At 45.0% G+C, this 27,352-nt stretch overlaps 1 protein-coding gene across 1 annotated transcript; it reads right to left on the reverse strand.

Moving 5' to 3' along the window:
• Positions 1–347: 347 nt before the first annotated feature.
• LOC311150021 (enolase) lies at positions 348–26,346 on the reverse strand. The gene is made up of 12 exons (XM_084187263.1): positions 26,260–26,346; positions 20,640–20,734; positions 13,231–13,326; positions 12,451–12,509; positions 10,699–10,768; positions 8,793–8,926; positions 8,137–8,359; positions 3,994–4,191; positions 3,145–3,346; positions 2,621–2,729; positions 1,661–1,719; positions 348–1,006 (listed from the first exon to the last, which is right to left on the reverse strand). Exons 2-12 carry the CDS (start codon positions 20,722–20,724, stop codon positions 943–945), a joined length of 1,299 nt encoding a protein of 432 aa, XP_084043389.1. The 5' UTR covers positions 20,725–20,734; positions 26,260–26,346; the 3' UTR covers positions 348–942.
• Positions 26,347–27,352: the final 1,006 nt, after the last annotated feature.

The following is a 27,352-nucleotide window of genomic DNA, read 5'->3' on the forward strand; positions in this document are numbered from 1 at the left end:
GGCAACACCGGAATGGAAACCCAACGCACCCTGATCACCTCCAGCGCACCTGCACCTCATCGTCTCATCACCACCCCCTATATAGCCCAGGACTGTTCAGTGTTGTGTTGTGGGTGATTGTTAGTGTCTTGTCCTCACTCTTTGTTGTTCCCTTGCTCATCGTTAAGTAAACCTTTACATTGTTGATGTCTGCGTCCTGCCTCTTCGTATCCTCAGTACTCGTCACACAAATAAATATGACTCTGGTCTATGGTCTATGTTTCTAGGATGATTTCAGTGTCTCTGCATTTTGTGATCCAGAAACTTCCAGATGATATTATAACAAGAAAGCACACAGAAAGGCAGAATGACATCCCTTGTCTGTTTCAAAGGTTTATTTCCGGTAATTCTGCCAACGCTTACAGTAGCAACACTAGGACTTCTCTTCAGAGGTGACACCTTGCACATACAGTCCTGTCTGTCCTGCCCAATAACAGCACAGTGCTAAACTTACAGTAGCTCTCCACTAGAATAATAATCCTCATTAGGAGACAACCAAGAATCACTACAACTCACAAGAAGCGAAAGAAAGATCTCTCATCACACGATAAGGTTACACTGACACAAAGATCTCTCATCACACGATAAGGTTACACTGACACAAAGATCTCTCATCACACGATAAGGTTACACTGACACAAACAGGACTAACACTATTCAGGAGTCCTAGAGGTTGGGTCGGTGGCGGTGCATTATGGTCAGTGCAGTAGAAGTTAGATTAGAGTTTCCTAACGTGCTAACGGAACCACAGCCTTGGACCTTGGGGGTTACATTTCAATGCCACTCCATATTCCTTCCTCTGGACAGGGCAGTGCGTAGAGACCTAGTGTGGCTTTATGTGCTGGGGGTTACTGTACTTATGCAGGATGAAAACACGAAGACCCAAGGAGAAGTTGAACCTCCTTAGATTGGATGCCTGAAGTTCTGGCCAGCGAAGACAGCTTTGTCTCCAAGCTCCTCCTCAATCCTACGGAAGGTAGGCAGACAGTCAATTTGGCTGGATGTTTCAACAGTTGAAGTACTAAAATAGCTCACTATTATCCTTGATAATGGTACATTAAGATGAGCGATATAGAGCTCGCCAGCTTGTAGTCCTAAAAACCAGAAATGAGTTACCTCTGGTTCGTTTAGCCATTCCTATGGGGAAAAATGAATGGGGAAAGAATTGGGTTTTGGGATGAACGTCAAAAATAAGGTCTGAGGTTAACACAGGCTTAGGAGATCTTACAAGTTTTGTTCTATGAGATAATATCGGTCAGTTAACATGACCTTTATTAATTATTATTTTTAAAAATACATAAACGCTTCAAAATTCACCAAAAGTGACGTTAGCTGATGAAGATGATCACAAAGAACAAAACATTTAAGATCTCCTAAAGCCTGTGTTTACCACAGACCTTATTTTCGGTCTTTATCCAAAAACGCCATTCATTTCCCCATAGGTTTGACCAACGATCCATGGCGGAGTTAGAGCCTAAAAAAAAGACGCCATTACTATTGCTCTCTATTTGGGCCAAACCTTTACATCAAAGGATATATCTAATGAAGAACATATGACATATGATATTACTAGTGACAATATTTTATACAGCTGAGTTAAGAGTTTAAAGACGGAGCTCACCTGAGCAGCTGGTTGTACTTAGCTAGACGCTCAGACCTGCACGGGGCACCGGTCTTGATCTGGAGAAGGACACACAGCACACCGCATCATATCAGTTATTTAAGTTCACTGGAACACAGCACACCGCATCATATCAGTTATTTCAGTTATCTGGAACACAGCACACCGCATCATATCAGTTATTTAAGTTCACTGGAACACAACACACCGCATCATATCAGTTATTTCAGTTATCTGGAACACAGCATACCGCATCATATCAGTTATTTCAATTATCTGGAACACAGCACACCACATCCTATCAGTTATTTCAGTTATCTGGAACACAGCACACCACATCCTATCAGTTATTTCAGTTATCTGGAACACAGCATACCGCATCCTATCAGTTATTTCAGTTATCTGGAACACAGCATACCGCATCATATCAGTTATTTCAATTATCTGGAACACAGCATACCGCATCATATCAGTTATTTAAGTTATCTGGAACACAACATATCAGTTATTTAAGTTCACTGGAACACAACATATCAGTTATTTAAGTTAACTGGAACACAACATATCAGTTATTTAAGTTCACTGGAACACAACATATTAGTTATTTAAGTTAACTGGAACACAACATATCAGTTATTTAAGTTATCTGGAACACAACATATCAGTTATTTAAGTTATCTGGAACACAACATACCAGTCACACCAGTAGTAATTACATTTACATTTACGTCATTTAGCAGACGCTCTTATCCAGAGCGACTTACAGGAGCAATTAGGGTTAAGTGCCTTGCTCAAGGGCACATTGACAGATTTGTCACCTAGTCGGCTCGGGGATTAGAACCAGCGACCTTTCGGTTACTGGCACAACGCTCTTAACCACTAAGCTACCTGCCGCCCAATAATAATATCTGCCTAATAAGATAAATGAAATCTGTTATCTGATGAGAAGGTGTATCCTACCTGTCCAGTGCAGAGACCAACGACCAGGTCAGCGATGAAGGTGTCCTCTGTCTCTCCAGAGCGATGGCTGACCATCACCCCCCAGCCGTTGGTCTGGGCCATCTTGCAGCTACGTAGGAAACAGCGAACACATTCATTAGCTAGTACAGAAACGTACACATACACATCACAGGAGGTGGGCGGTGCCTTCATTGGGGAGGACGGACTCGTGGTAATGGCTGGAGCGGAATCAGTGGAATGGTATCAAACACATCAAACACCATGGTTACCAGGTGTTTGATGCCATTCCATCTGCTGCGTTCCGGACATTATTATGAGCCGTCCTCTCCTTAGCAGCCTCCACTGATACACACAATGTCCCCATATGGGTTTGGCACCGAGGTCCACACTAACATCAGTCTCCCTACCTTCAGCACTGTCTGAAACAATGGCAACAAAATGGCTGCCAGTGGAGTGACCCTCCACTCAGTGATGGAGCCAGTCTGAACCAAAATGGCCGAATGTGTGTGTGGACAGTTACTCACGCCTGCAGGGACTCTGTGACGGAGCCGATCTGGTTGACCTTGAGCAGCAGGCAGTTGCAGGCCTTGTCGGCCACACCCCTGGCGATGCGTTTGGGGTTGGTGACGGTCAGATCATCACCCACCACCTGGATGCTGGTCTCAGCCGTGAACTTGGACCATGCAGCCCAGTCATCCTGGTCGAAGGGATCCTCAATGGACACCACTGTAGAAGACAGAGGAGAACGGTTGTAATGGGTTAGCTGTTTGAGCACGTTGCTAAAGACAGAAGAAGGGGTGAGAAAGAGTGACGCAACTCTAAAGCCCTAATTGACTGCAATTACAAAATACATTGTTCAACTGATTTACTTTAGGTTCCCATACATCAGAGCCAAAACAAAGCTCGTTGTAGCTACAGTAGCGTTCCAGTAGTTGTGGCTGGAGATGTCCCCTGGAGATCCACGAGGCTCGGGCCTCTAACGGGTAGCAGAAGTCAGGTCCAAATGGCACCCTATTCCCTACATAGTGCACTACTATTAACCAGAGCCCTGTGGGTAGTAGTAGTGCTATATAGGGAATAGGGTGCCATTGGGGATTCAGTATAATGAGGATCAGTATAATCATCCTTCATCTAGTGGTAATGGCACTGCCGACTCCAGGCAACCTATCCCCCTTGGTGATGGGGGCCCTGGACAAAAGTAGTGCACTATATAGGCAATAGGGTACCGTTTGGAAAGCATCAACATTTTTTACATTTTACATTTTAGTCATTTAGCAGACGCTCTTATCCAGAGCGACTTACAGTTAGTGAGTGCATACATTATATATTTGTTTTAATGTCATACTGGCCCCCCCGGTGGGAATCGAACAGACCTGGGTAATCTTTGACGAAGCTCTTGTAGAGGTCTCCCAGCTGGTCTGGGGTGATGTAACGACTGGGGTCGTCAGGTGACTTGAAGTCCAGGTCGTACTTCCCGTCCTTGTAGAACTCGGAGGCAGCCACGTCCATGCCGATCACGATCTTGTCGGTGTAGCCGGCTTTGCCAATGGCTTCCTTCAGCAGCTCCAGAGCTGAGGGGAACACAGATTAATAAGGGTTAAGATTCCCTCACGGTAAATAACCAGATTTGCTTGGCTTGATATATTTATTTTCTTATTTAAATAGCGTACAATACAATTCACAAAATACAATATTGAGTAGGCTATAATTTGTGGCCAAATCACTTTAAGTAACTTCAAACCAAGTCATTGAACTGATTTGAGTTGATTTGATCACAAATACAAATTATAGCCTACTCAATATTGTATTTTGTGAATTGTTTTGTACACTATTTAAATAAGAAAATAAAGCCCCAGTAGGAGAATAAATCCTCAAACTTCCAGTTTCATCATGACCTCTGCTAAGTGCCCAACTGGGGCTTCTGCCATCTTAGCACCTTGACCAATAACCTGGCATTGAGCTACACGGAGCTACACTGACCTGGCATTGAGCTACACGGAGCTACACTGACCTGGCATTGAGCTACACGGAGCTACACTGACCTGGCATTGAGCTACACGGAGCTACACTGACCTGGCACTGAGCTACACGGAGCTACACTGACCTGGCACTGAGCTACACGGAGCTACACTGACCTGGCATTGAGCTACACGGAGCTACACTGACCTGGCACTGAGCTACACAGAGCTACACTGACCTGGCACTGAGCTACACTGACCTGGCACTGAGCTACACTGACCTGGCACTGAGCTACACTGACCTGGCACTGAGCTACACTGAGCTACACTGACCTGGCACTGAGCTACACTGACCTGGCACTGAGCTACACTGAGCTACACTGACCTGGCACTGAGCTACACTGACCTGTCACCTTGACCAATAACCTGGCACTGAGCTACACGGAGCTACACTGACCTGGCATTGAGCTACACGGAGCTACACTGACCAGGCATTGAGCTACACGGAGGTACATTGACCTGGCACTGAGCTACACGGAGCTACACTGACCTGGCATTGAGCTACATGGAGCTACACTGACCTGGCACTGAGCTACACAGAGCTACACTGACCTGGCACTGAGCTACACTGACCTGGCACTGAGCTACACTGACCTGGCACTGAGCTACACTGAGCTACACTGACCTGGCACTGAGCTACACTGACCTGGCACTGAGCTACACTGAGCTACACTGACCTGGCACTGAGCTACACTGACCTGGCACTGAGCTACACTGACCTGGCACCTTGACCAATAACCTGGCACTGAGCTACACAGAGCTACACTGACCTGGCATTGAGCTACACGGAGCTACACTGACCTGGCATTGAGCTACACGGAGGTACATTGACCTGGCACTGAGCTACACGGAGCTACACTGACCTGGCATTGAGCTACATGGAGCTACACTGACCTGGCACTGAGCTACACAGAGCTACACTGACCTGGCACTGAGCTACACTGACCTGGCACTGAGCTACACTGAGCTACACTGACCTGGCACTGAGCTACACTGACCTGGCACTGAGCTACACTGACCTGGCACTGAGCTACACTGAGCTACACTGACCTGGCACTGAGCTACACTGACCTGGCACTGAGCTACACTGACCTGGCACTGAGATACACTGACCTGGCACTGAGCTACACTGAGCTACACTGACCTGGCACTGAACTACACTGACCTGGCACTGAGCTACACTGAGCTACACTGACCTGGCACTGAGCTACACTGACCTGGCACTGAGCTACACTGAGCTACACTGACCTGGCACTGAGCTACACTGACCTGGCACTGAGCTACACTAACCTGGCACTGAGATACACTGACCTGGCACTGAGCTACACTGAGCTACACTGACCTGGCACTGAACTACACTGACCTGGCACTGAGCTACACTGACCTGGAACTGAGCTACACTGACCTGGCACTGAGCTACACTGACCTGGCACTGAGCTACACTGACCTGGCACTGAGCTACACTGAGCTACAATGACCTGGCACTGAGCTACACTGACCTGGGACTGAGCTACACTGAACTGGCACTGAGCTACACTGAGCTACAATGACCTGGCACTGAGCTACACTGACCTGGGACTGAGCTACACTGACCTGGCACTTAGCTACACTGAGCTACACTGACCTGGCACTGAGCTACACTGACCTGGCACTGAGCTACACTGAGCTACACTGACCTGGCACTGAGCTACACTGACCTGGCACTGAGCTACACTAACCTGGCACTGAGATACACTGACCTGGCACTGAGCTACACTGAGCTACACTGACCTGGCACTGAACTACACTGACCTGGCACTGAGCTACACTGACCTGGAACTGAGCTACACTGACCTGGCACTGAGCTACACTGACCTGGCACTGAGCTACACTGACCTGGCACTGAGCTACACTGAGCTACAATGACCTGGCACTGAGCTACACTGACCTGGGACTGAGCTACACTGAACTGGCACTGAGCTACACTGAGCTACAATGACCTGGCACTGAGCTACACTGACCTGGGACTGAGCTACACTGACCTGGCACTTAGCTACACTGAGCTACACTGACCTGGCACTGAGCTACACTGACCTGGCACTGAGCTACACTGAGCTACACTGACCTGGCACTGAGCTACAATGACCTGGCACTGAGCTACACTGACCTGGCACTGAGCTAGACTGACCTGGCACTGAGCTACACTGAGCTACAATGACCTGGCACTGAGCTACACTGACCTGGGACTGAGCTACACTGAACTGGCACTGAGCTACACTGAGCTACAATGACCTGGCACTGAGCTACACTGACCTGGGACTGAGCTACACTGACCTGGCACTTAGCTACACTGAGCTACACTGACCTGGCACTGAGCTACACTGACCTGGCACTGAGCTACACTGAGCTACACTGACCTGGCACTGAGCTACAATGACCTGGCACTGAGCTACAATGACCTGGCACTGAGCTACACTGACCTGGCACTGAGCTACACTGACCTGGCACTGAACTACACTGAGCTACACTGACTGACTTACTGTCAATCTGACTGATTGATTAACTGACTGATTTACTGTCAATCTGACTGATTGATTAACTGACTGACTTACTGTCAATCTGACTGATTGATTAACTGACTGACTTACTGTCAATCTGACTGATTGATTAACTGACTGATTTACTGTCAATCTGACTGATTGATTAACTGACTGACTTACTGTCAATCTGACTGATTGATTAACTGACTGACTTACTGTCAATCTGACTGATTGATTAACTGACTGATTTACTGTCAATCTGACTGATTGATTAACTGACTGACTTACTGTCAATCTGACTGATTGATTAACTGACTGACGCTCATCGTCACTCTACTTCCTTGTTCTCCAGGATGTTGGAGGAGAAGATTCCCTCGTCTTCTACGTTAGTGGCATTCCTCCATCCATCCCTCTCTCAACCCCTCCCTCCCTCTCTCAACCATCTCTCCCTCTCTTCCCCTCCCTCTCTCAACCCCTCCCTCCCTCTCTCAACCATCTCTCCCTCTCTTCCCCTCCCTCTCTCAACCCCTCCCTCCCGCTCTACCCCTCCATCTCTCTCTCAACCCCTCCCTCCCTCCCTCTCTCTACCCCTCCATCCCTCTCTCAACCCCTCCCTCCGTCCCTCTCTCAACCCCTCCCTCCCTCTCTCCCTCTCTCTACCCCTCCATCCCTCTCTCAACCCCTCCCTCCATCCCTGTCTCTACCCCTCCCTCCCTCTCTCAACCCCTTCGTCCCTCTGTCTACCCCTCCGTCCATCTCTCAACCCCTCCGTCCCTGTCTCTCCCTCCGTCCATCTCTCAACCCCTCAATCTCTCTCTCTCTCTTTCCCTCCGTCCATCTCTCCCTCCGTCCATCTCTCAACCCCTCCATCTCTCTCTCTCCCTCCGTCCATCTCTACCTCCATCCATCTCTCCCTCTCTCTCTCTCTCTCTCTCTCTCTCTCTCTCTCTCTATCTCTCTCTCTCTATCTCTCTCTCACCTTCCTTGTTCTCCAGGATGTTAGGGGCAAAACCTCCCTCGTCTCCCACGTTAGTGGCGTCCTGGCCGTACTTCTTCTTGATAACGTTCTTCAGGTTGTGGTAGACCTCAGCTCCGATCCTCATGGCCTCCTTGAAGGTGCTGGCTCCTACAGGGAGGATCATGAACTCCTGCATGGCCAGCTTGTTGCCTGCGTGGGAACCTCCGTTGATCACGTTGAAGGCCTGGACAGAGACGGAAGAGGTTTGAGCTTAAGTTTCAAATTAAAGTTAAAGCTAAGTAAAGTAATGTTGTAAATATAAGAGGTGGTTCGGTAATTACAGTTAAAGATAAGTAAAGTAATGTTGTAAATATAAGAGGTGGTTCGGTAATTACAGTTAAAGATAAGTAAAGTAATGTTGTAAATATAAGAGGTGGTTCGGTAATTACAGTTAAAGATAAGTAAAGTAATGTTGTAAATATAAGAGGTGATTGGGTGAACCACTATGGGGTGATGAGTAGCGTTGTCTGAAACCTGAAGGGTTGTGTTAACTCCCCAAGCCAATGCCTAGGCTTTAGTTTGGAGGGCTAAAATACTTATTGCTAACAGGAGACCGGGGTTCAAACCAAGGTCAGTCACATAAATATCAAATCTTTAATAAGTAAAAGCAGGCTTACGGGGACGGGGAGGATGACGTCGGGGTTGCCAGCGAGGTCAGCGATGTGACGGTACAGGGGGACACCTTTCTCAGCAGCCCCGGCCTTGCACACAGCCAGGGACACGCCCAGGATGGCATTGGCACCAAACTTAGCTGTGGGGGGGGGGTTAAGTGCAGCCCATACAGTTTATATTCTATTTTCTGTACACAGCTTCTATTCTATTTTCTGTACACAGCTTCTATTCTCTTTTCTGTACACAGCTTCTATTCCCTTCAAGGGGACAACAAAAGGCTATTTGGGGTCTTTGTATTGACGCCTAGTACATTGGTGTACTGTATATGTACTGCGTAACTAGAATCTCCACGTTAACTCAATGCTGTGAAGAAATAAGGCAGCGTACAGCCGGCAGATTTTGAATGGTTCAGGATGGCAGTTCACCAACTCTACATCTAAATGTAACCCTTCCCCTAACCTCATCCCCCCTATACCTCACCCTCCCTAACCCTAACCTCATCCCCCCTATACCTCACCCTCCCTAACCCTAACCTCATCCCCCCTATACCTCACCCTCCCTAACCCTAACCTCATCCCCCCTATACCTCACCCTCCCTAACCCTAACCTCATCCCCCCTATACCTCACCCTCCCTAACCCTAACCTCATCCCCCCTATACCTCACCCTCCCTAACCCTAACCTCATCCCCCCTATACCTCACCCTCCCTAACCCTAACCTCATCCCCCCTATACCTCACCCTCCCTAACCCTAACCTCATCCCCCCTATACCTCACCCTCCCTTACCCTAACCTCATCCCCCCTATACCTCACCCTCCCTAACCCTAACCTCATCCCCCCTATACCTCACCCTCCCTAACCCTAACCTCATCCCCCCTATACCTCACCCTCCCTAACCCTAACCTCATCCCCCCTATACCTCACCCTCCCTAACCCTAACCTCATCCCCCCTATACCTCACCCTCCCTAACCCTAACCTCATCCCCCCTATACCTCACCCTCCCTAACCCTAACCTATGCGTCCCTATGCATAACCATAACTTTTTGCTCTGCCTGCTGAATATTCACAACTAATAAATAAGCCAAGAGAAGCAGCCATTTCTTATAAATGAAATGGAAGCATCCATGTAGTGCTCATACAGACTTTATGACTGCTCTATACAGCCTTTATGACTGCTCTATACAGCCTTTATGACTGCTCTATACAGCCTTTATGACTGCTCTATACAGCCTTTATGACTGCTCTATACAGCCTTTATGACTGCTCTAGACAGCCTTTATGACTGCTCTATACAGCCTTTATGACTGCTCTATACAGCCTTTATGACTGCTCTATACAGCCTTTATGACTGCTCTAGACAGCCTTTATGACTGCTCTATACAGCCTTTATGACTGCTCTAGACAGCCTTTATGACTGCTCTATACAGCCTTTATGACTGCTCTATACAGCCTTTATGACTGCTCTATACAGCCTTTATGACTGCTCTATACAGCCTTTATGACTGCTCTATACAGCCTTTATGACTGCTCTATACAGCCTTTATGACTGCTCTAGACAGCCTTTATGACTGCTCTAGACAGCCTTTATGACTGCTCTATACAGCCTTTATGACTGCTCTATACAGCCTTTATGACTGCTCTAGACAGCCTTTATGACTGCTCTATACAGCCTTTACGACTGCTCTATACAGCCTTTATGACTGCTCTAGACAGCCTTTATGACTGCTCTATACAGCCTTTATGAATTATTATTCTTTGAAAGTGGGACTGAGCTGTAAAACATAAGTTTTAAAAACATGCGGTTTACTATCACGTGTTCTCTATGCCTTATTATAAAGGCTCATACCTGTTTATAACCATTTATAAAGCTTTATACCTGCAGGCTCTAAGCAAACTGTTCCCCAACTTACACTTGTTCTCTGTGCCATCCATGTCCAGCATCAGCTTGTCCACCTTCTCCTGCTCCACGACGCTGACATCCTGAACAACAGGACAGACAGACAGACACAGAACAGCACACCAACCGTTAGAGATGGGAGGAACTGAAAACAAACAGACAAAAGGTTAGTTCAAAGTTCAAACAGGTTAGCTCAAAACGCCAGGCTTGAAGGACGTTTATGGTTCACTAGTACACACTACACACAGCATCTTGAGGTGTTACTAGGCAGGTTACTAGGCAGGTTACTAGGCAGGCTGAAAGAGCCATGGAGCTCTGCAGTGACGGTCGCTGTGCTCTAAGTACAGTCATCCCTTTGACAGTGATCAACGTACAGTGTTGTCTTCCTACAACAACTCAAGAGATAAATGCAACAGACAAAATGCAAAGATACTATTAATACAAACTATATAGAGGTAACTTACTACTTTGACTAAATTGTCTTCAGTCAGGATCGTGCTTAGCAACCTACTACATGGCAAACATACTGCCATGACTACTCTAAGTCATACTGTAAACTCTATGCCATACTGTAAACTCTATGTCATACTGTAAACTCTACACCATACTGTAAACTCTATGTCATACTGTAAACTCTATGCCATACTGTAAACTCTATGTCATACTGTAAACTATATGCCATACTGTAAACTCTATGCCATACTGTAAACTCTATGCCATACTGTAAACTCTATGCCATACTGTAAACTATATGTCATACTGTAAACTCTATGCCATACTGTAAACTCTATGTCATACTGTAAACTATATGCCATACTGTAAACTCTATGCCATACTGTAAACTCTATGTCATACTGTAAACTCTATGCCATACTGTAAACTCTATGCCATACTGTAAACTCTATGTCATACTGTAAACTCTATGTCATACTGTAAACTATATGCCATACTGTAAACTCTATGTCATACTGTAAACTATATGCCATACTGTAAACTCTATGTCATACTGTAAACTATATGCCATACTGTAAACTATATGTCATACTGTAAACTCTATGCCATACTGTAAACTCTATGCCATACTGTAAACTCTATGCCATACTGTAAACTCTATGTCATACTGTAAACTCTATGCCATACTGTAAACTCTATGTCATACTGTAAACTATATGCCATACTGTAAACTCTATGCCATACTGTAAACTCTATGTCATACTGTAAACTCTATGCCATACTGTAAACTCTATGCCATACTGTAAACTCTATGTCATACTGTAAACTCTATGTCATACTGTAAACTATATGCCATACTGTAAACTCTATGTCATACTGTAAACTATATGCCATACTGTAAACTCTATGTCATACTGTAAACTATATGCCATACTGTAAACTATATGTCATACTGTAAACTCTATGCCATACTGTAAACTCTATGTCATACTGTAAACTCTAAGCCATACTGTAAACTCTATGTCATACTGTAAACTATATGCCATACTGTAAACTCTATGTCATACTGTAAACTCTATGTCATACTGTAAACTCTATGTCATACTGTAAACTCTATGCCATACTGTAAACTCCATGACATACTGTAAACTCCATGACATACTGTAAACTCTATGTCATACAGTAAACTCTACACCATACTGTAAACTCCATGACATACTGTAAACTCTATGTCATACTGTAAACTCTATGCAACTCTTACTTGACACTAGCACAACATTGTCAATGTTAGTCAAACAGTAAATGTTCCTACCTGCCGAACAAGTGCAGGTGCAATAGTTTTATTGATATGATCAACAGCTTTTGAGACACCTGCAGAGGGACAAGCAGAGCGTCACAACCCAGGGAGAAGTAGACCATGCAAGAGCAGCAGGCAGTACCAGACGATCACAGAGCAAGCCTTAGCTCTCGCTATGACTGGCTGCTTGGGTGGCAGCAACTAGGCTGGTTAAACAAACGTCAAGTGGAATGATCCACTATTGGGATCATGGGGGTAATCACAAAAAATAGAATGACAAAAGGTCTGCCAGTCGACCCACCCATCACGGAACGCTGACTTGAATGGGAATGTCCGTTCTAGTCAATATATTTCAGTGGGGGGTAATAATGGTTTATCTGTGATCATCTGTGAATGCCTGCCACAGAGGTTAGTTACGTTGTCAAATCAAAGCTAACCCACTCAAAAGTCATGCTTTCATCAACTCCAGTTCATTTCAGTGTTATTTCTGTGTCACTCCTGTTGTTACTCCACACTGTGTATTTACCTGGTTACACAGTGCTGGAGCCAAGAACTCATTAATATATTTTACAGCTCTTTTCACCCCTGACAGAGGAGGAAAGATTGATGAAGTGTCAGAAAGGAATGATGTAACGGAACATTTTTGAAGAGGGGCTTTGTGCTTTAAGGACATACATTCAAAGAGGGGGCTTTGTATTTTAAGGACATACATTCAAAGAGGGGGCTTTGTACTTTAAGGACATACATTCAAAGAGGGGGCTTTGTACTATAAGGCCATTGGAAATCAAAGCGTACCTTTGCCCAGGTAGCGTGTCTTGTCATTGTCACGGAGCTCCAGAGCTTCATAGATACCAGTAGAGGCACCGCTGGGGACGGCAGCCCTGAACAGACCTGGAGAACACAGAGGACTTTAACGACTCTATTGTGTTTCAAATTCATTTCCCGACTCACTGCAGGAGGCTGGCTGTTGCATCCTAATTAAAGAAATTCATATCAGAAATATCCATCCTCAAAATGTTTGTCACTGCAGCCCTGAACCGACCTTAATACATCCATATTATATCCATGATCATGAATATTCAGAGGTTTTTCTACATGCTATAGTAGTGTTTTTTTTCGGGCAGACTAAGTCCAAACAGTAAAAATAATTGTGAACTAAAACCCAGATATAAAGTATGTAGAAAAGATAAAGGAGCAATATTGTCACGATCGTGGGAAGGAGTAGACCAAGGCGCAGCGTGTGAAACAAACATGACTTTAATTAGTTAAAGTTTAAATATACAAAACAAGAAACGACTCGTGACGTCCAACGATAACACTGACCGAACACGGAACAACAAAACAAATAATGATTCGTGAAGTCCACAGTGACAATGACTGACTAGGAACAAAAACCCACAAACACAAGGTGAAAACAGACAGTTTAAATATGGCTCCCAATCAGAGACAACGAGCCAACAGCTGACACTCGTTACCTCTGATTGGGAGTCACTCAAACAAAGAAATACAACAACCTAGAACAACCCAACCAAGAAACAGAACACAAAGAAACGAACACACCCTGGCTCAACATACAGAGTCCCGGAGCCAGAGCGTGACAAATATATTTTTTTAATACGATCATCTTTGAGAACTAACAAATCACCAAAATAAAAACTAGACAGTCAATGAGAATTTAAAAGTTAAAAAATGATGCATTCAGGAGTATTTTTGTCATGGCATGGGGCCCCCATTGATTTTTGTTATAATGTTTGAGTCACTCAGATAGCATAAGAACACAGCATTTGTGTAGAACTGCAGGAATTCAGCTTTAAAACTGCAAATGTTTTAATTGTAATATATATATATATATATATATATGTTTTATCTTTAACTCTACACTGTTGGAAAAAGGACCCTGAAGTACGCATTTTACTGTTAGTCTACACCTGCTGTTTACGAAGCATGTGAGAAATAAAATTTGATTTTATGTGTAGAATGTTAGGAAATTAGCTTTAAAACAGCAACATTTTGTCTCGATTGTCAAGAAGAAGGCCTCTAAAATGTTTGGTCAGCGACCGAGCCATTGGCCACGCCCACTGCCACGCCCACCAACTAAGCTCCATACTCATCCAGAAAAAACTCTGATATCCATAAATATCCATCCTGAAAATCATATTTTATCATTTTGGCAATATACAGTGCATTCAGAAAGTATTCAGACCCCTTGACTTTTTGCACATTTTGTTACATTACAGCCTTATTCTAAAATGGATTAAATTGTTTTTTTCCCTAGTCAACCTACACACAATACCCCATAATGACAAAGCAAAAACAGGCCTTGAGTCTTCTTGGGTATGATGCTACATGCTTGGCACACCTGTATTTGGGGAGTTTCTCCCATTCTTCTCTGCAGATCCTCTCAAGCTCTGTCAGGTTGGATGGGGAGCATCGCTGCACAGCTATTTTCAGGTCTCTCCAGAGATGTTCGATCGGGTTCAAGTCTGGGCTCTGGCTGGGCCACTCAAGGACATTCAGAGACTTGTCCCGAAGCCACTCCTGCGTTGTCTTGGCTGTGTGCTTAGGGCGGTTGTCCTGTTGGAAGGTGAACCTTCGCCCCAGTCTGAGGTCCTGAGCGCTCTGGAGCAGGTTTTCATCAAGGATCTCTCTGTACTTTGCTCTGTTCATCTTTCCCTCGATCCTGACTAGTCTCCCAGTCCCTGCCGCTGACCCCCACAGCATGATGCTGCCACCACCATGCTTCCCCATAGGGATGGTGCCAGGCTTCCTCCAGCATTCAGGCCAAAGAGTTCAATCTTGGTTTCATCAGACCAGAGAATCTTGTTTCTCATGGTCTTACAGTCCTTTAGGTGCCTTTTGGCAAACTCCAAGCGGGCTGTCATGTGCCTTTTACTGAGGAGTGGCTTCCGTCTGGCCACTCTACCATAAAGGCCTGATAGGTGGAGTGCTGCAGAGATGGTTGTCCTTCTGGAAGGTTCTCCCAACTTCACAGAGGAACTCTGGAGCTCTGTCAGAGTGACCATCGGGTTCTTGGTCACCTCCCTGACAAAGGCCCTTCTCCCCCGATTGCTCAGTTTGGCCGGGCGGCCAGCTCTAGGAAGAGTCTTGGTGGTTCCAAACTTCTTCCATTTAAGAATGATGGAGGCCACTGTGTTCTTGGGGACCTTCAATGCTGCAGACATTTTTTGGTACCCTTCCCCAGATCTGTGCCTCGACACAATCCTGTCTTGGAGCTCTACGGACAATTCCTTCGACCTCATGGCTTAGTTTTTTCTCTGACATGCACTGTCAACTGTGGGAAATTATATAGACAGGTGTGTGCCTTTCCAAATCATGTCCAATTAATTACATTTACCACAGGTGGACTCCAATCAAGTTGTTGAAACATCTCAAGGATGATCAATGGAAACAGGATGCACCTGAACTCAATTTCGAGTCTCATAGCAAAGGGTCTGAATACTTATGTAAATATGGTATCTTTTTATTATTTTGTATTATACAAACCTGTTTTCGCTTTGTCATTATGGGGTATTGTGTGTATATTGACGAGGAAAAAAATGAATTTAATCCATTTTAGAATAAGGCTGTAACGTAACAAAATGTGGAAAAAGTCTAGGGGTGTGAATACTTTCCCAATGCACTGTAGTGTAGTATGGAGGTTGTTTGTTGTTCATAGTGAAAGCAACAGGAAATCAAAATCATCCAATGAGCAGCAAGCATCCCCTCGGTCAGGGGAGGGTTGCTAAGCAGATCAATGTGATGTAACAGGGTTGGACAGAGAATAAAAGTTCTCTACTGAGCATGTGTGGTGTAGCAGCCTCCCGATGCGACAGCTGGCTCAACACACACACACACACACACACACACACACACACACACACACACACACACACACACACACACACACACGCACACACACACACACGCAAACACGCACACACACACACACGCGCACACACACAGACACACACACACACACACACACACAGAAACACACACACACAGAAACAAACACACACAGACACACACACACACGCACACACACACACACACACACACACACACGCACACACACACACACGCACACACACACAGAGACACACACACACAGAAACACACACACACAGACACACACACACACGCACACACACACACACACACACACACAAACACAGTGTAGCAGCCTCCCGGTGCGACAGCTGGCTCACACACACACGCACACGCACACACGCACACACACACACACGCACACACACACAGAGACACACACACACACACACACACACACATACACACACATACACACACACACACACACACAAACACAGTGTAGCAGCCTCCCGGTGCGACAGCTGGCTCACACACACACACACACACACACACACACAAACACACACACACACACACACACACGCACACACACAGTGCAGCAGCCTCCCGATGCGACAGCTGGCTCACACACACACACACACACACACACACACACACACACACACACACACACACACACACACACACACACACACACACACACACACACAGTGCAGCAGCTTCCCAGGATGTGACTGCTGGCTCAGACACACACCAAGGTCAGACATTTTGGATTCAACCATGTGAAGAAAGATACTGGATGCGCAAATTTGATTCTAACTGCTCATTGGGCAACAAAAAAAAAAGATGTTGATCAAACCAATGACAGGGGTCCTGAGAACAGGAGGGATTTAAAGCTTAACCACAGAGACACACAGAGAGATTTAGGCCATGAGTTCAGGCTTATCAAATCACCTGCATCAAGAAATCAACTATGGGATGCTTGATATAGCCCTTGCACTCAAGCCAAATAAACCTATTCAGATTAATTTAGTCTTAGTGATTTCACTTGTTTTCAAATCAACTACAATCAAAGCAGCAATACAAAGCATGCAACACATTGCATGTTGGACACATCTACAGTATGTCTGAATTCAGTAAGGTTATTTTTTTATATAATAGGCCTAGATTCTGTTAGATACCTCTGTCCAGCTACTAATAGTGGTTAGAAAACCCCATCAGAGGACGTGACAGTCACTCCTATAGAAAGAGAAATTAGCGCGCTCAGCTTAATGTTTATAGCAAACAAAAGGTATTTGGTTTCCGGGTTCAAAAGGCACACACTTGAAGAAAGAAAAAACCTGCACTCACTGAAATAAATATTCTTTAAAGTTTTGAATGTATTTCTTTTAGCAACACATTGCATGTTGGACACATCTACAGTATGTCTGAATTCAGTAAGGTTATTTTTTTAAATATCATAGGCCTAGATTCTGTTAGATACTACTAATAGTGGTTAGAAAACCCCATCAGAGGACGTGACAGTCACTCTTATAGAAAGAGAAATTAGCGCGCTCAGCTTAATGTTTATAGCAAACAAAAGGTATTTGGTTTCCGGGTTCAAAAGAAAGAAAAAAACCTGCACTCACTGAAATAAATATTCTTTAAGTTTTGAATGTATTTCTTTTAGCAGCAGAGGTCAGAACAAACAAACGCGTTTCGGTGGCAGCCGTCCGTCTGTTCTAAAAATAAAAAATATACATTAAAACTGAAATAATATTAATAAAATAAAAAATATACATTAAAAAGTACAGTTACTCTCATCCCATAGGATGACTACTGGATCTGAAAATAGATACAGAAGGACGATGCAGCCCTTCTAGTACACACTGTAATTCAAACCCCTTATGTTATACAGCAGCAGACACATTACATCTCTGCATGTGCCCAACAATCCAACCCTTTTTTTATACAGCAGCAGACAACACAATGTGTATCCCAAATGGCACCCTGTTCCCTTTATAGTGCACTACTTTTGAACAGAGCCCTGTGGGAATCCCTTTGGACCTTGGTCAAAACAATAGTGCACTCTAAAGGGAACAGGGGTTCCATATGGGACGCATCCAATGCTAAATCAGGCTGTGGCTTGGTTGAGGGAGACAAGGTTAGGATCCCAGCCATACTAAACTAGAAACCGTGAAGCTGCTATTTATAGTAGCTTAGAGCACCTAGCAACCTTCCCACAAACGGTCAAAAGAGAGCAAGACAAAGGGAAAATACTTGCCCCTTTTTTTGGGGTGGATTTCAAGTCCAACATGTCTCTCCCCCCCCCCCCCCCCCCCCCCCCCTTTCCTCTTCCTCTGGTGGCCTAATTCAGATAGCTTCATTAACATTCAGGACATTCATTCATTAAGTTGAAATAACTGCTTTGTTTTAGCCCACGGAGCAGAATGACAAAGGAACTCCGCTCTTTACAAGGGCAGCGGAACCCCGATTCCCACTCTGGATATTCATAGTTAGTTGGTTGAATATTGTTAGGTTGGTTGTGATAAAAAAAATACATCTTGAAAGTAAGGTATCGATTTCCAATTAATCGTAATCGCATTACAAAATGACAGGTCTGTAATGTTCTGTGCTGCACGATCAACAACACTTTAATATTACTTCAAAATTCACACGAAGAAGAGTATTAGAAGACTTCAGTGATTACCCCAGAAAAACGTATAAAAAATGACTAATTCCTGGTAAACAAGCTACAGTATAATAAGTATTAACCCGGCATCTTTTAGGCCTCTAGGGCCTCTCTAAGGACTGTATTACAGGGTCAAGCCCCTGAACTCTGTACTGCATGTATCTATGGTCAGCATCCCAAATGGCACCTTATTCACTATACAGTGCACTACTTTTTGGACGGGCTCATAGGGATGCAATAAAAGTAGTAGTTCAAAAGTAGCGCACTATTTAGGGAATAGGGTGCCATTTGGGAACCGGAAGTGTCAGATTGGAGATGGAGGGATCGATCATGTGTCACGCCCTGACCTTGAGAGCCCTGTTTTTCTCTAGTTGGTTTGGTCAGAGTGGGAATTCTAGATGTTGTATTTCTATGTTTGGCCGGGTGTGGTTCCCAATCAGAGGCAGCTGTCGATCGTTGTCTCTGATTGGGGATCATACTTAGGTAGCCATTTTGCCTACCTTAGTTGTGGGATCTTGTTTCTGTTTTGGCTTGTGCAGCCTGTTGAACTTCACGTTCGTTTGTATTTTCTTGTTTGAGTTGTATTCAGTTAATAAAGTAATATGTACGCATACCACGCTGCACCTTGGTCCGATCCGTCTATCAACGAGCGTGACAACCTGCTGATAGGCTACTATAAAATGGAGATGGAGGGATAGAACCTGCTGATAGGCTACTATAAAATGGAGATGGAGGGATAGAACCTGCTGATAGGCTACTATAAAATGGCTTCCTCACACTGAAATAAATAATAAAATACTTCACATTCAAGGATTCAATTCAACTTCTTGCATTCGCCTGTTTTTCATTTATCTCTGGGTATGACAAGACATATTTTGCTGTGTGTTCTCCCTAGTTTAATGATTAACTCTAACAAATAGAAATTAAACTATTTATTTAAACATTTATCTTAGTAAACGTGCACTATGTCTAGTCCACTTTCAGTGTGCAATGGAAACATAGTAGCATTGATTTCTTAACATGTCTGAAAGGGAACCACAAAGTAACCACAGTTGGCTACACTGTGTCTTGCAACATTTAGTATTCAGTCCACGCTAGTACTATCTGGAAGCCAACAACTGGTAGTTGGCCACACTGCATATCAGTGAATAGCTAGTTAGCAACATCCTTCAAACTGCATGCAGTTCATCTGACTCTGGGTGGGTAGAAAAAGGGCTTAATTGCCAATCTCTCACTATCCCTTTAGAAGCACGTCTCAGCAGGGCACCGCTGCTAAATCAATATAGGGGAAACACTGATCCTACTGTATTTATCTCTGTATGACCATTACAAACAGGGGGCTATTTAAGCTCCCCCAACTCCGTCTGATCTGCTAGATCTCTCTAGTCGACTGTAGGATATAGGCTACCCTTACCCTGGAGCTAACTCACTCTGTCCGTTGGAGAGGGACTAGCCTGGAGCTAACTCACTCTGCCAGTTGGAGAGGGACTAGCCTGGAGCTAACTCACTCTGTCCGTTGGAGAGGGACTAGCCTGGAGCTAACTCACTCTGCCAGTTGGAGAGGGACTAGCCTGGAGCTAACTCACTCTGCCAGTTGGAGAGGGACTAGCCTGGAGCTAACTCACTCTGTCCATTGGGTATGTGCATGCATGCAATGTTGCTTAAACTATGCAAACTGCCCTGCTCCAGTATAATCTCTTACCTTTCTTGGTGTACAGGTCGACCTCCACGGTGGGGTTTCCACGGGAGTCGAAAATCTCACGAGCGTGAATCTTCAGGATGGACATGGTTCTGGAACTACACAGGAGAGGAGAGAGGAGAGAAAGAGGGTGGGAGAGAGGAGAGGAAGGAGGATGGGAGAGAAGTAAATGTCGAAGACATCAGAAGTATTGACATCTACACACTAGCCCTCAGTGAGGATCTAGGTCTGAAGTCAGGACAGTGAGTCAGGACAGTGAGTCAGGACAGTGAATCAGGACAGTGAATCAGGACAGTGAGTCAGGACAGTGAGTCAGGACAGTGAGTCAGGACAGTGAATCAGGACAGTGAGTCAGGACAGTGAGTCAGGACAGTGAATCAGGACAGTGAGTCAGGACAGTGAGTCAGGACAGTGAGTCAGGACAGTGAATCAGGATAGTGAGTCAGGACAATGAATCAGGACAGTGAGTCAGGACAGTGAGTCAGGACAGTGAGTCAGGACAGTGAATCAGGACAGTGAGTCAGGACAGTGAATCAGGACAGTGAATCAGGACAGTGAGTCAGGCCAGTGAGTCAGGACAGTGAATCAGGACAGTGAGTCAGGACAGTGAGTCAGGACAGTGAATCAGGACAGTGAATCAGGACAGTGAATCAGGACAGTGAGTCAGGCCAGTGAATCAGGACAGTGAGTCAGGACAGTGAATCAGGACAGTGAGTCAGGACAGTGAGTCAGGCCAGTGAGTCAGGCCAGTGAGTCAGGACAGTGAGTCTGGACAGTGAGTCAGGACAGTGAGTCAGGACAGTGAGTCAGGACAATGAATCAGGACAGTGAGTCAGGACAGTGAGTCAGGACAGTGAATCAGGACAGTGAATCAGGACAGTGAATCAGGACAGTGAGTCAGGCCAGTGAATCAGGACAGTGAGTCAGGCCAGTGAGTCAGGACAGTGAATCAGGACAGTGAGTCAGGACAGTGAGTCAGGACAGTGAATCAGGACAGTGAATCAGGACAGTGAATCAGGACAGTGAGTCAGGCCAGTGAATCAGGACAGTGAGTCAGGACAGTGAATCAGGACAGTGAGTCAGGACAGTGAGTCAGGCCAGTGAGTCAGGACAGTGAATCAGGACAGTGAGTCAGGACAGTGAGTCAGGACAGTGAATCAGGACAGTGAATCAGGACAGTGAATCAGGACAGTGAGTCAGGCCAGTGAATCAGGACAGTGAGTCAGGACAGTGAATCAGGACAGTGAGTCAGGACAGTGAGTCAGGCCAGTGAGTCAGGCCAGTGAGTCAGGACAGTGAGTCTGGACAGTGAGTCTGGACAGTGAGTCAGGACAGTGAGTCAGGACAGTGAGTCAGGACAGTGAGTCTGGACAGTGAGTCTGGACAGTGAGTCAGGACAGTGAGTCAGGACAGTGAATCAGGACAGTGAGTCAGGACAGTGAATCAGGACAGTGAATCAGGACAGTGAGTCAGGCCAGTGAATCAGGACAGTGAGTCAGGACAGTGAATCAGGACAGTGAGTCAGGACAGTGAGTCAGGCCAGTGAGTCAGGACAGTGAATCAGGACAGTGAATCAGGACAGTGAGTCAGGCCAGTGAATCAGGACAGTGAATCAGGACAGTGAGTCAGGACAGTGAGTCAGGCCAGTGAGTCAGGACAGTGAGTCTGGACAGTGAGTCAGGATAGTGAATCAGGACAGTGAGTCAGGACAGTGAATCAGGACAGTGAATCAGGACAGTGAGTCAGGACAGTGAGTCAGGACAGTGAGTCAGGCCAGTGAGTCAGGACAGTGAATCAGGACAGTGAGTCAGGACAGTGAGTCAGGACAGTGAGTCAGGACAGTGACTTGGCAACATTTGAAATGCTCAATGACAGAATCCAACAGTATAAAAACAGAAAAGATTACATTATAAAAAAAACGAAAGCATTAAACACAAAATCATAAAAGCATAAAGTCAACATAAAAGTCCACTGCCTGCACCTATGTACCCACTGCTATGGGGAAACTAGTTGGCAGACCTGTGCAGATAATAGTGTGGAAAATGTCATGTGATGCCAGCCCACGTGTAAAAAAACCTGTACAAAGTTACTGCAGTCTGGGTGGCCAAAGCATGGGTGTGTCCTTGTAAAATACGTATGGGTGATTCTCACGGGGCCAAAGCATGGGTGTGTCCTTGTAAAATACGTATGGGTGATTCTCACGGGGCTGAAGCATCAATCTCTGCAGCATGACTTGGTCAAATGACACTTGGGTTAAGATGTGAAGGTAGCCCGTCTCACCTGACATTTTACTGCACCAATGTTTTCTGCTGACTCATGCGTGTCGCAGGCCTAAATCGATTGCTGCATCCAAGTATTTTTCATACGACAAAGCAAATTACTAGCTGACGACACATGACTTTGCCTAGGCTTTGGCGGGTACATATAACACTTTACAGGGGAAATACAGCACAACGTGTACTTTTGGTTCAAAGCCATTTCAGAACTTAGGATACCTTTACTCTGACGTCTGTAATTGGACTGTCCTGAACATTACCCTACTATGAAACAGCCTTTACTCTGACGTCTGTAATAGGACTGTCCTGAACATTACCCTACTATGAAACAGCCTTTACTCTGACGTCTGTAATTGGACTGTCCTGAACATTACCCTACTATGAAACAGCCTTTACTCTGACGTCTGTAATTGGCCTGTCCTGAACATTACCCTACTATGAAACAGCCTTTACTCTGACGTCTGTAATAGGACTGTCCTGAACATTACCCTACTATGAAACAGCCTTTACTCTGACGTCTGTAATTGGCCTGTCCTGAACATTACCCTACTATGAAACAGCCTTTACTCTGACGTCTGTAATAGGACTGTCCTGAACATTACCCTACTATGAAACAGCCTTTACTCTGACGTCTGTAATAAGACTGTCCTGAACATTACCCTACTATGAAACAGCCTTTACTCTGACGTCTGTAATTGGCCTGTCCTGAACATTACCCTACTATGAAACAGCCTTTACTCTGACGTCTGGAATAGGACTGTCCTGAACATTACCCTACTATGAAACAGCCTTTACTCTGACGTCTGTAATAGGACTGTCCTGAACATTACCCTACTATGAAACAGCCTTTACTCTGACGTCTGTAATAGGACTGTCCTGAACATTACCCTACTATGAAACAGCCTTTACTCTGACGTCTGTAATTGGCCTGTCCTGAACATTACCCTACTATGAAACAGCCTTTACTCTGACGTCTGTAATAGGACTGTCCTGAACATTACCCTACTATGAAACAGCCTTTACTCTGACGTCTGGAATAGGACTGTCCTGAACATTACCCTACTATGAAACAGCCTTTACTCTGACGTCTGTAATAGGACTGTCCTGAACATTACCCTACTATGAAACAGCCTTTACTGTGACGTCTGTAATAGGACTGTCCTGAACATTACCCTACTATGAAACAGCCTTTACTCTGACGTCTGTAATAGGACTGTCCTGAACATTACCCTACTATGAAACAGCCTTTACTCTGACGTCTGTAATTGGCCTGTCCTGAACATTACCCTACTATGAAACAGCCTTTACTCTGACGTCTGTAATAGGACTGTCCTGAACATTACCCTACTATGAAACAGCCTTTACTCTGACGTCTGTAATAGGACTGTCCTGAACATTACCCTACTATGAAACAGCCTTTACTCTGACGTCTGTAATTGGCCTGTCCTGAACATTACCCTACTATGAAACAGCCTTTACTCTGACGTCTGTAATAGGACTGTCCTGAACATTACCCTACTATGAAACAGCCTTTACTCTGACGTCTGTAATAGGACTGTCCTGAACATTACCCTACTATGAAATGTGTGGAGAAGAGAGATTTTTAGACCACATCAAGGCTCTATATTCAGTCTTTTTGCAGATGCCCCGGTGCAATGGGACTGTGTTCCCCAATACAGAACATAAGTGATGGATTTTCATTCACTGTTTTATCCGATTTTAGACCAGGTTGAGGTCCGGGCCTGCCCTGCCCTGCCTTGTACTAGACTGTTCTGCACACAGACTATGGATTTTCATTCATCGGTTTTTATCTGACTTTCCCTGATGAAAGAACCCCATGTTCCAGCCTCAGCCACTACAGCCCCACCAACCAACCCCTGCTGGACCAATGGAAAATGCTCTGGCATTAAATGTCCATAGTGTGGAAACTTGCCACTGGCTACAAAGCACAGAAAGGGAAGAGTCAATCTTTAGCCTACAGTTGGGACCACACAGCACCTAAAGTGAGCTGACGTTTAAAGAAACAGAACGTAATCCTATGGTAGTAATAATAACACAGCTATAACACATTACTTATAACATGTAGCTAAACATACATGTTTGTTTTTTCCCCTTGTCTCAGTGTGCAGAGATGGAGAAAGACAGAGTTAAACCTGCTGATAGGCTACTATAAAATGGAGATGGAGGGATAGAACCTGCTGATTGGCTACTATAAAATGGAGATGGAGGGATAGAACCTGCTGATTGGCTACTATAAAATGGAGATGGAGGGATAGAACCTGCTGATAGGCTACTATAAAATGGCTTCCTCACACTGAAATAAATAATAAAATACTTGACATTCAAGGATTTAATTCAGCTTCTTGCATTCGCCTGTTTTTCATTTATCTCTGGGTATGACAATAACTATTTTGCAGTGTGTTCTCCCTAGTTTAATGATTAACTTGAACAAATAGAAATTAAACAATGTATTTCAACATTTATCTTCGGTGTGCAATGGAAACACTGATTTCATAGCATCTCTGAAAGGGAACCACAAAGTAACCACAGTTGGCTACATTGTATCTGCAACAGATTGCTACATTTAATATTCTGTCCACCATAGCAGCCAGAAACTGGTAGCTGGCCACACTGCATACCAGTGAATGGGCAAAGGGGGTTACCTAGTCAGTTGCGCAACTGAAAATGTGTCTTCCGCATTCAACCCAACCCCTTTGAATCAGAGAGGTGCGGGGAGGCTGCCTTAATCGATGTCCACGTCATTGGCGCCCGGAGAGCACTTGTTGGGGGTTAACTGCCTTGCTCAAGGGCAGAACAGCAGATATGTCCACCTTGCCGGATCGGGGATCGGTTACTGGCCAAACGCACTTAGCCGCCCCATGACAAGCAATGAATGAGTAGTGAACTGTCTTTATCTATCAAAAAGGTACAGGAAGGTGTGGCAGAGTATTTCAGTACTAATAAAACACTGTTATCTAGCTGTGTGGTTGCAACTTGACGCCCTTTCCTTTCCCCTCACTGCCGTTTCTAAATGGAGTGACATCTCGCAAGCTGACAGGACGGGTTAAAAATAGACTAGCTACCAGGCTGCAAGCCGTGGCCAGGCACAATCATGTCTTTAATAGCTTGAAAATGAAAAGCCAAAAGACCAAAGATTTAGAGCACTGTCTGAGAGCACTCGTCATTTTCGGTAATATGATGAAGGGGAAATCATGTAGGGCCTACAATGGCATCAGACAAATAATCAGAAAGTAGCGGATATTTTTACACGATTTGAGACAAGAAGCAATTATAGTCATAACTAAAAAAAACGAATTCCGCTAAAGAATTGAAAGTCTTCATCTTACCTTTATCTGGCCTAACCGTGTGCAAGGGTACTGCTCTCTCTTGTTCATTCGACAGAGAAGGCGCTCGTGACAGTCCGCGGTGCTGATGAATGGGCGGAATCAGGAAGAGAGTAGCAGCGGATTCTTCCTCACGATCTGATTGGCTGGGATGGGACTCACGACGCAGGAGGGGTGCGAGGGCGACTGCACGTCCACCAGCGAAATCACGACTGACAATTAGATCAGAGAAAGGATGCGGCGGTTTCTAAACCCCAGCATCACCCCTCAAAACGTAAAGGATAACATGCCTAAAAAATACACATTCAGAAGAAACGTATAGGCTACAAGTTGTTGAATTGAGTGGGCAAGGAAAGGGCGATGTAAGGACGCATAGTTGAATACGTGCAGAAAGAATATCAGATGCTGATCTCTGCGACGGCACATGGTTCAATAGATAGGTTATAATAATATGATTTATCCTTCCAGAAGTATGTTAACACAGTGATTTATTTATTATCTAACAGGCTATAAATCTAGTCCCACTTTCATTATAGGTCCACTCCCATTAACTTGTCATAAGGATGTAAAAGCCTACTGTGGAAAATCTTCCTAATCCAAATAGGCCCAGTACATTTTAAAGTTCTAGTTTCGCTATAGGACAAAATTCTACATGCAAAGTATAATCTGAGTGTATCATGTGCATGCATGATGTACAAATTAAATTATGACACTTGATGTTTATGATGTTCATATATGATTATGCTATTCTATTAACAGATCTGCCATGCATTTCTGAAGAGGATTTCCTGGCTGAATCATCATGCACACTCACTAAATCAAACCATCTCTGGCTAGATTTCTCTGATGCATGGAGGGCAATAGAAGCATAGTGTGTTTTCCCTGCTTTGGCTCTCCTCCTCACTGGAGCTTAACTGTGACCATGCGTAGCCTACTGTCATGCAGCTGTGATGCTGATCATGCTGTGATGCAGCCTACTTCGGCTCTATCTCAATTTGTCTTTCCGTGATTCCTCACCTCCTCTCTCCTCGCCTCCTCTCTCCTCACATCCTCCCTCCTCATCTCTCTTCTCACAGCCTCTCTCCTCGCATCCTCT

Source organism: Coregonus lavaretus (assembly GCF_964263955.1).
Source record: "Coregonus lavaretus genome assembly, chromosome: 22".
NCBI lineage: Eukaryota > Metazoa > Chordata > Actinopteri > Salmoniformes > Salmonidae > Coregonus > Coregonus lavaretus.

Bases quoted from the DNA above. Each gene is read 5' to 3' on its own strand.
- LOC311150021 (XM_084187263.1), bottom strand. From the start codon at position 20,724: ATGTCCATCCTGAAGATTCACGCTCGTGAGATTTTCGACTCCCGTGGA. The intron at 3,347-3,993 runs GTCTGTTCGATT...TGTCTTCTACAG, and splicing joins CTTCGTCAAAGATTACCCAG to TGGTGTCCATTGAGGATCCC. The intron at 1,007-1,660 runs GTGAGCTCCGTC...TACCTTCCGTAG, and splicing joins AAGTACAACCAGCTGCTCAG to GATTGAGGAGGAGCTTGGAG.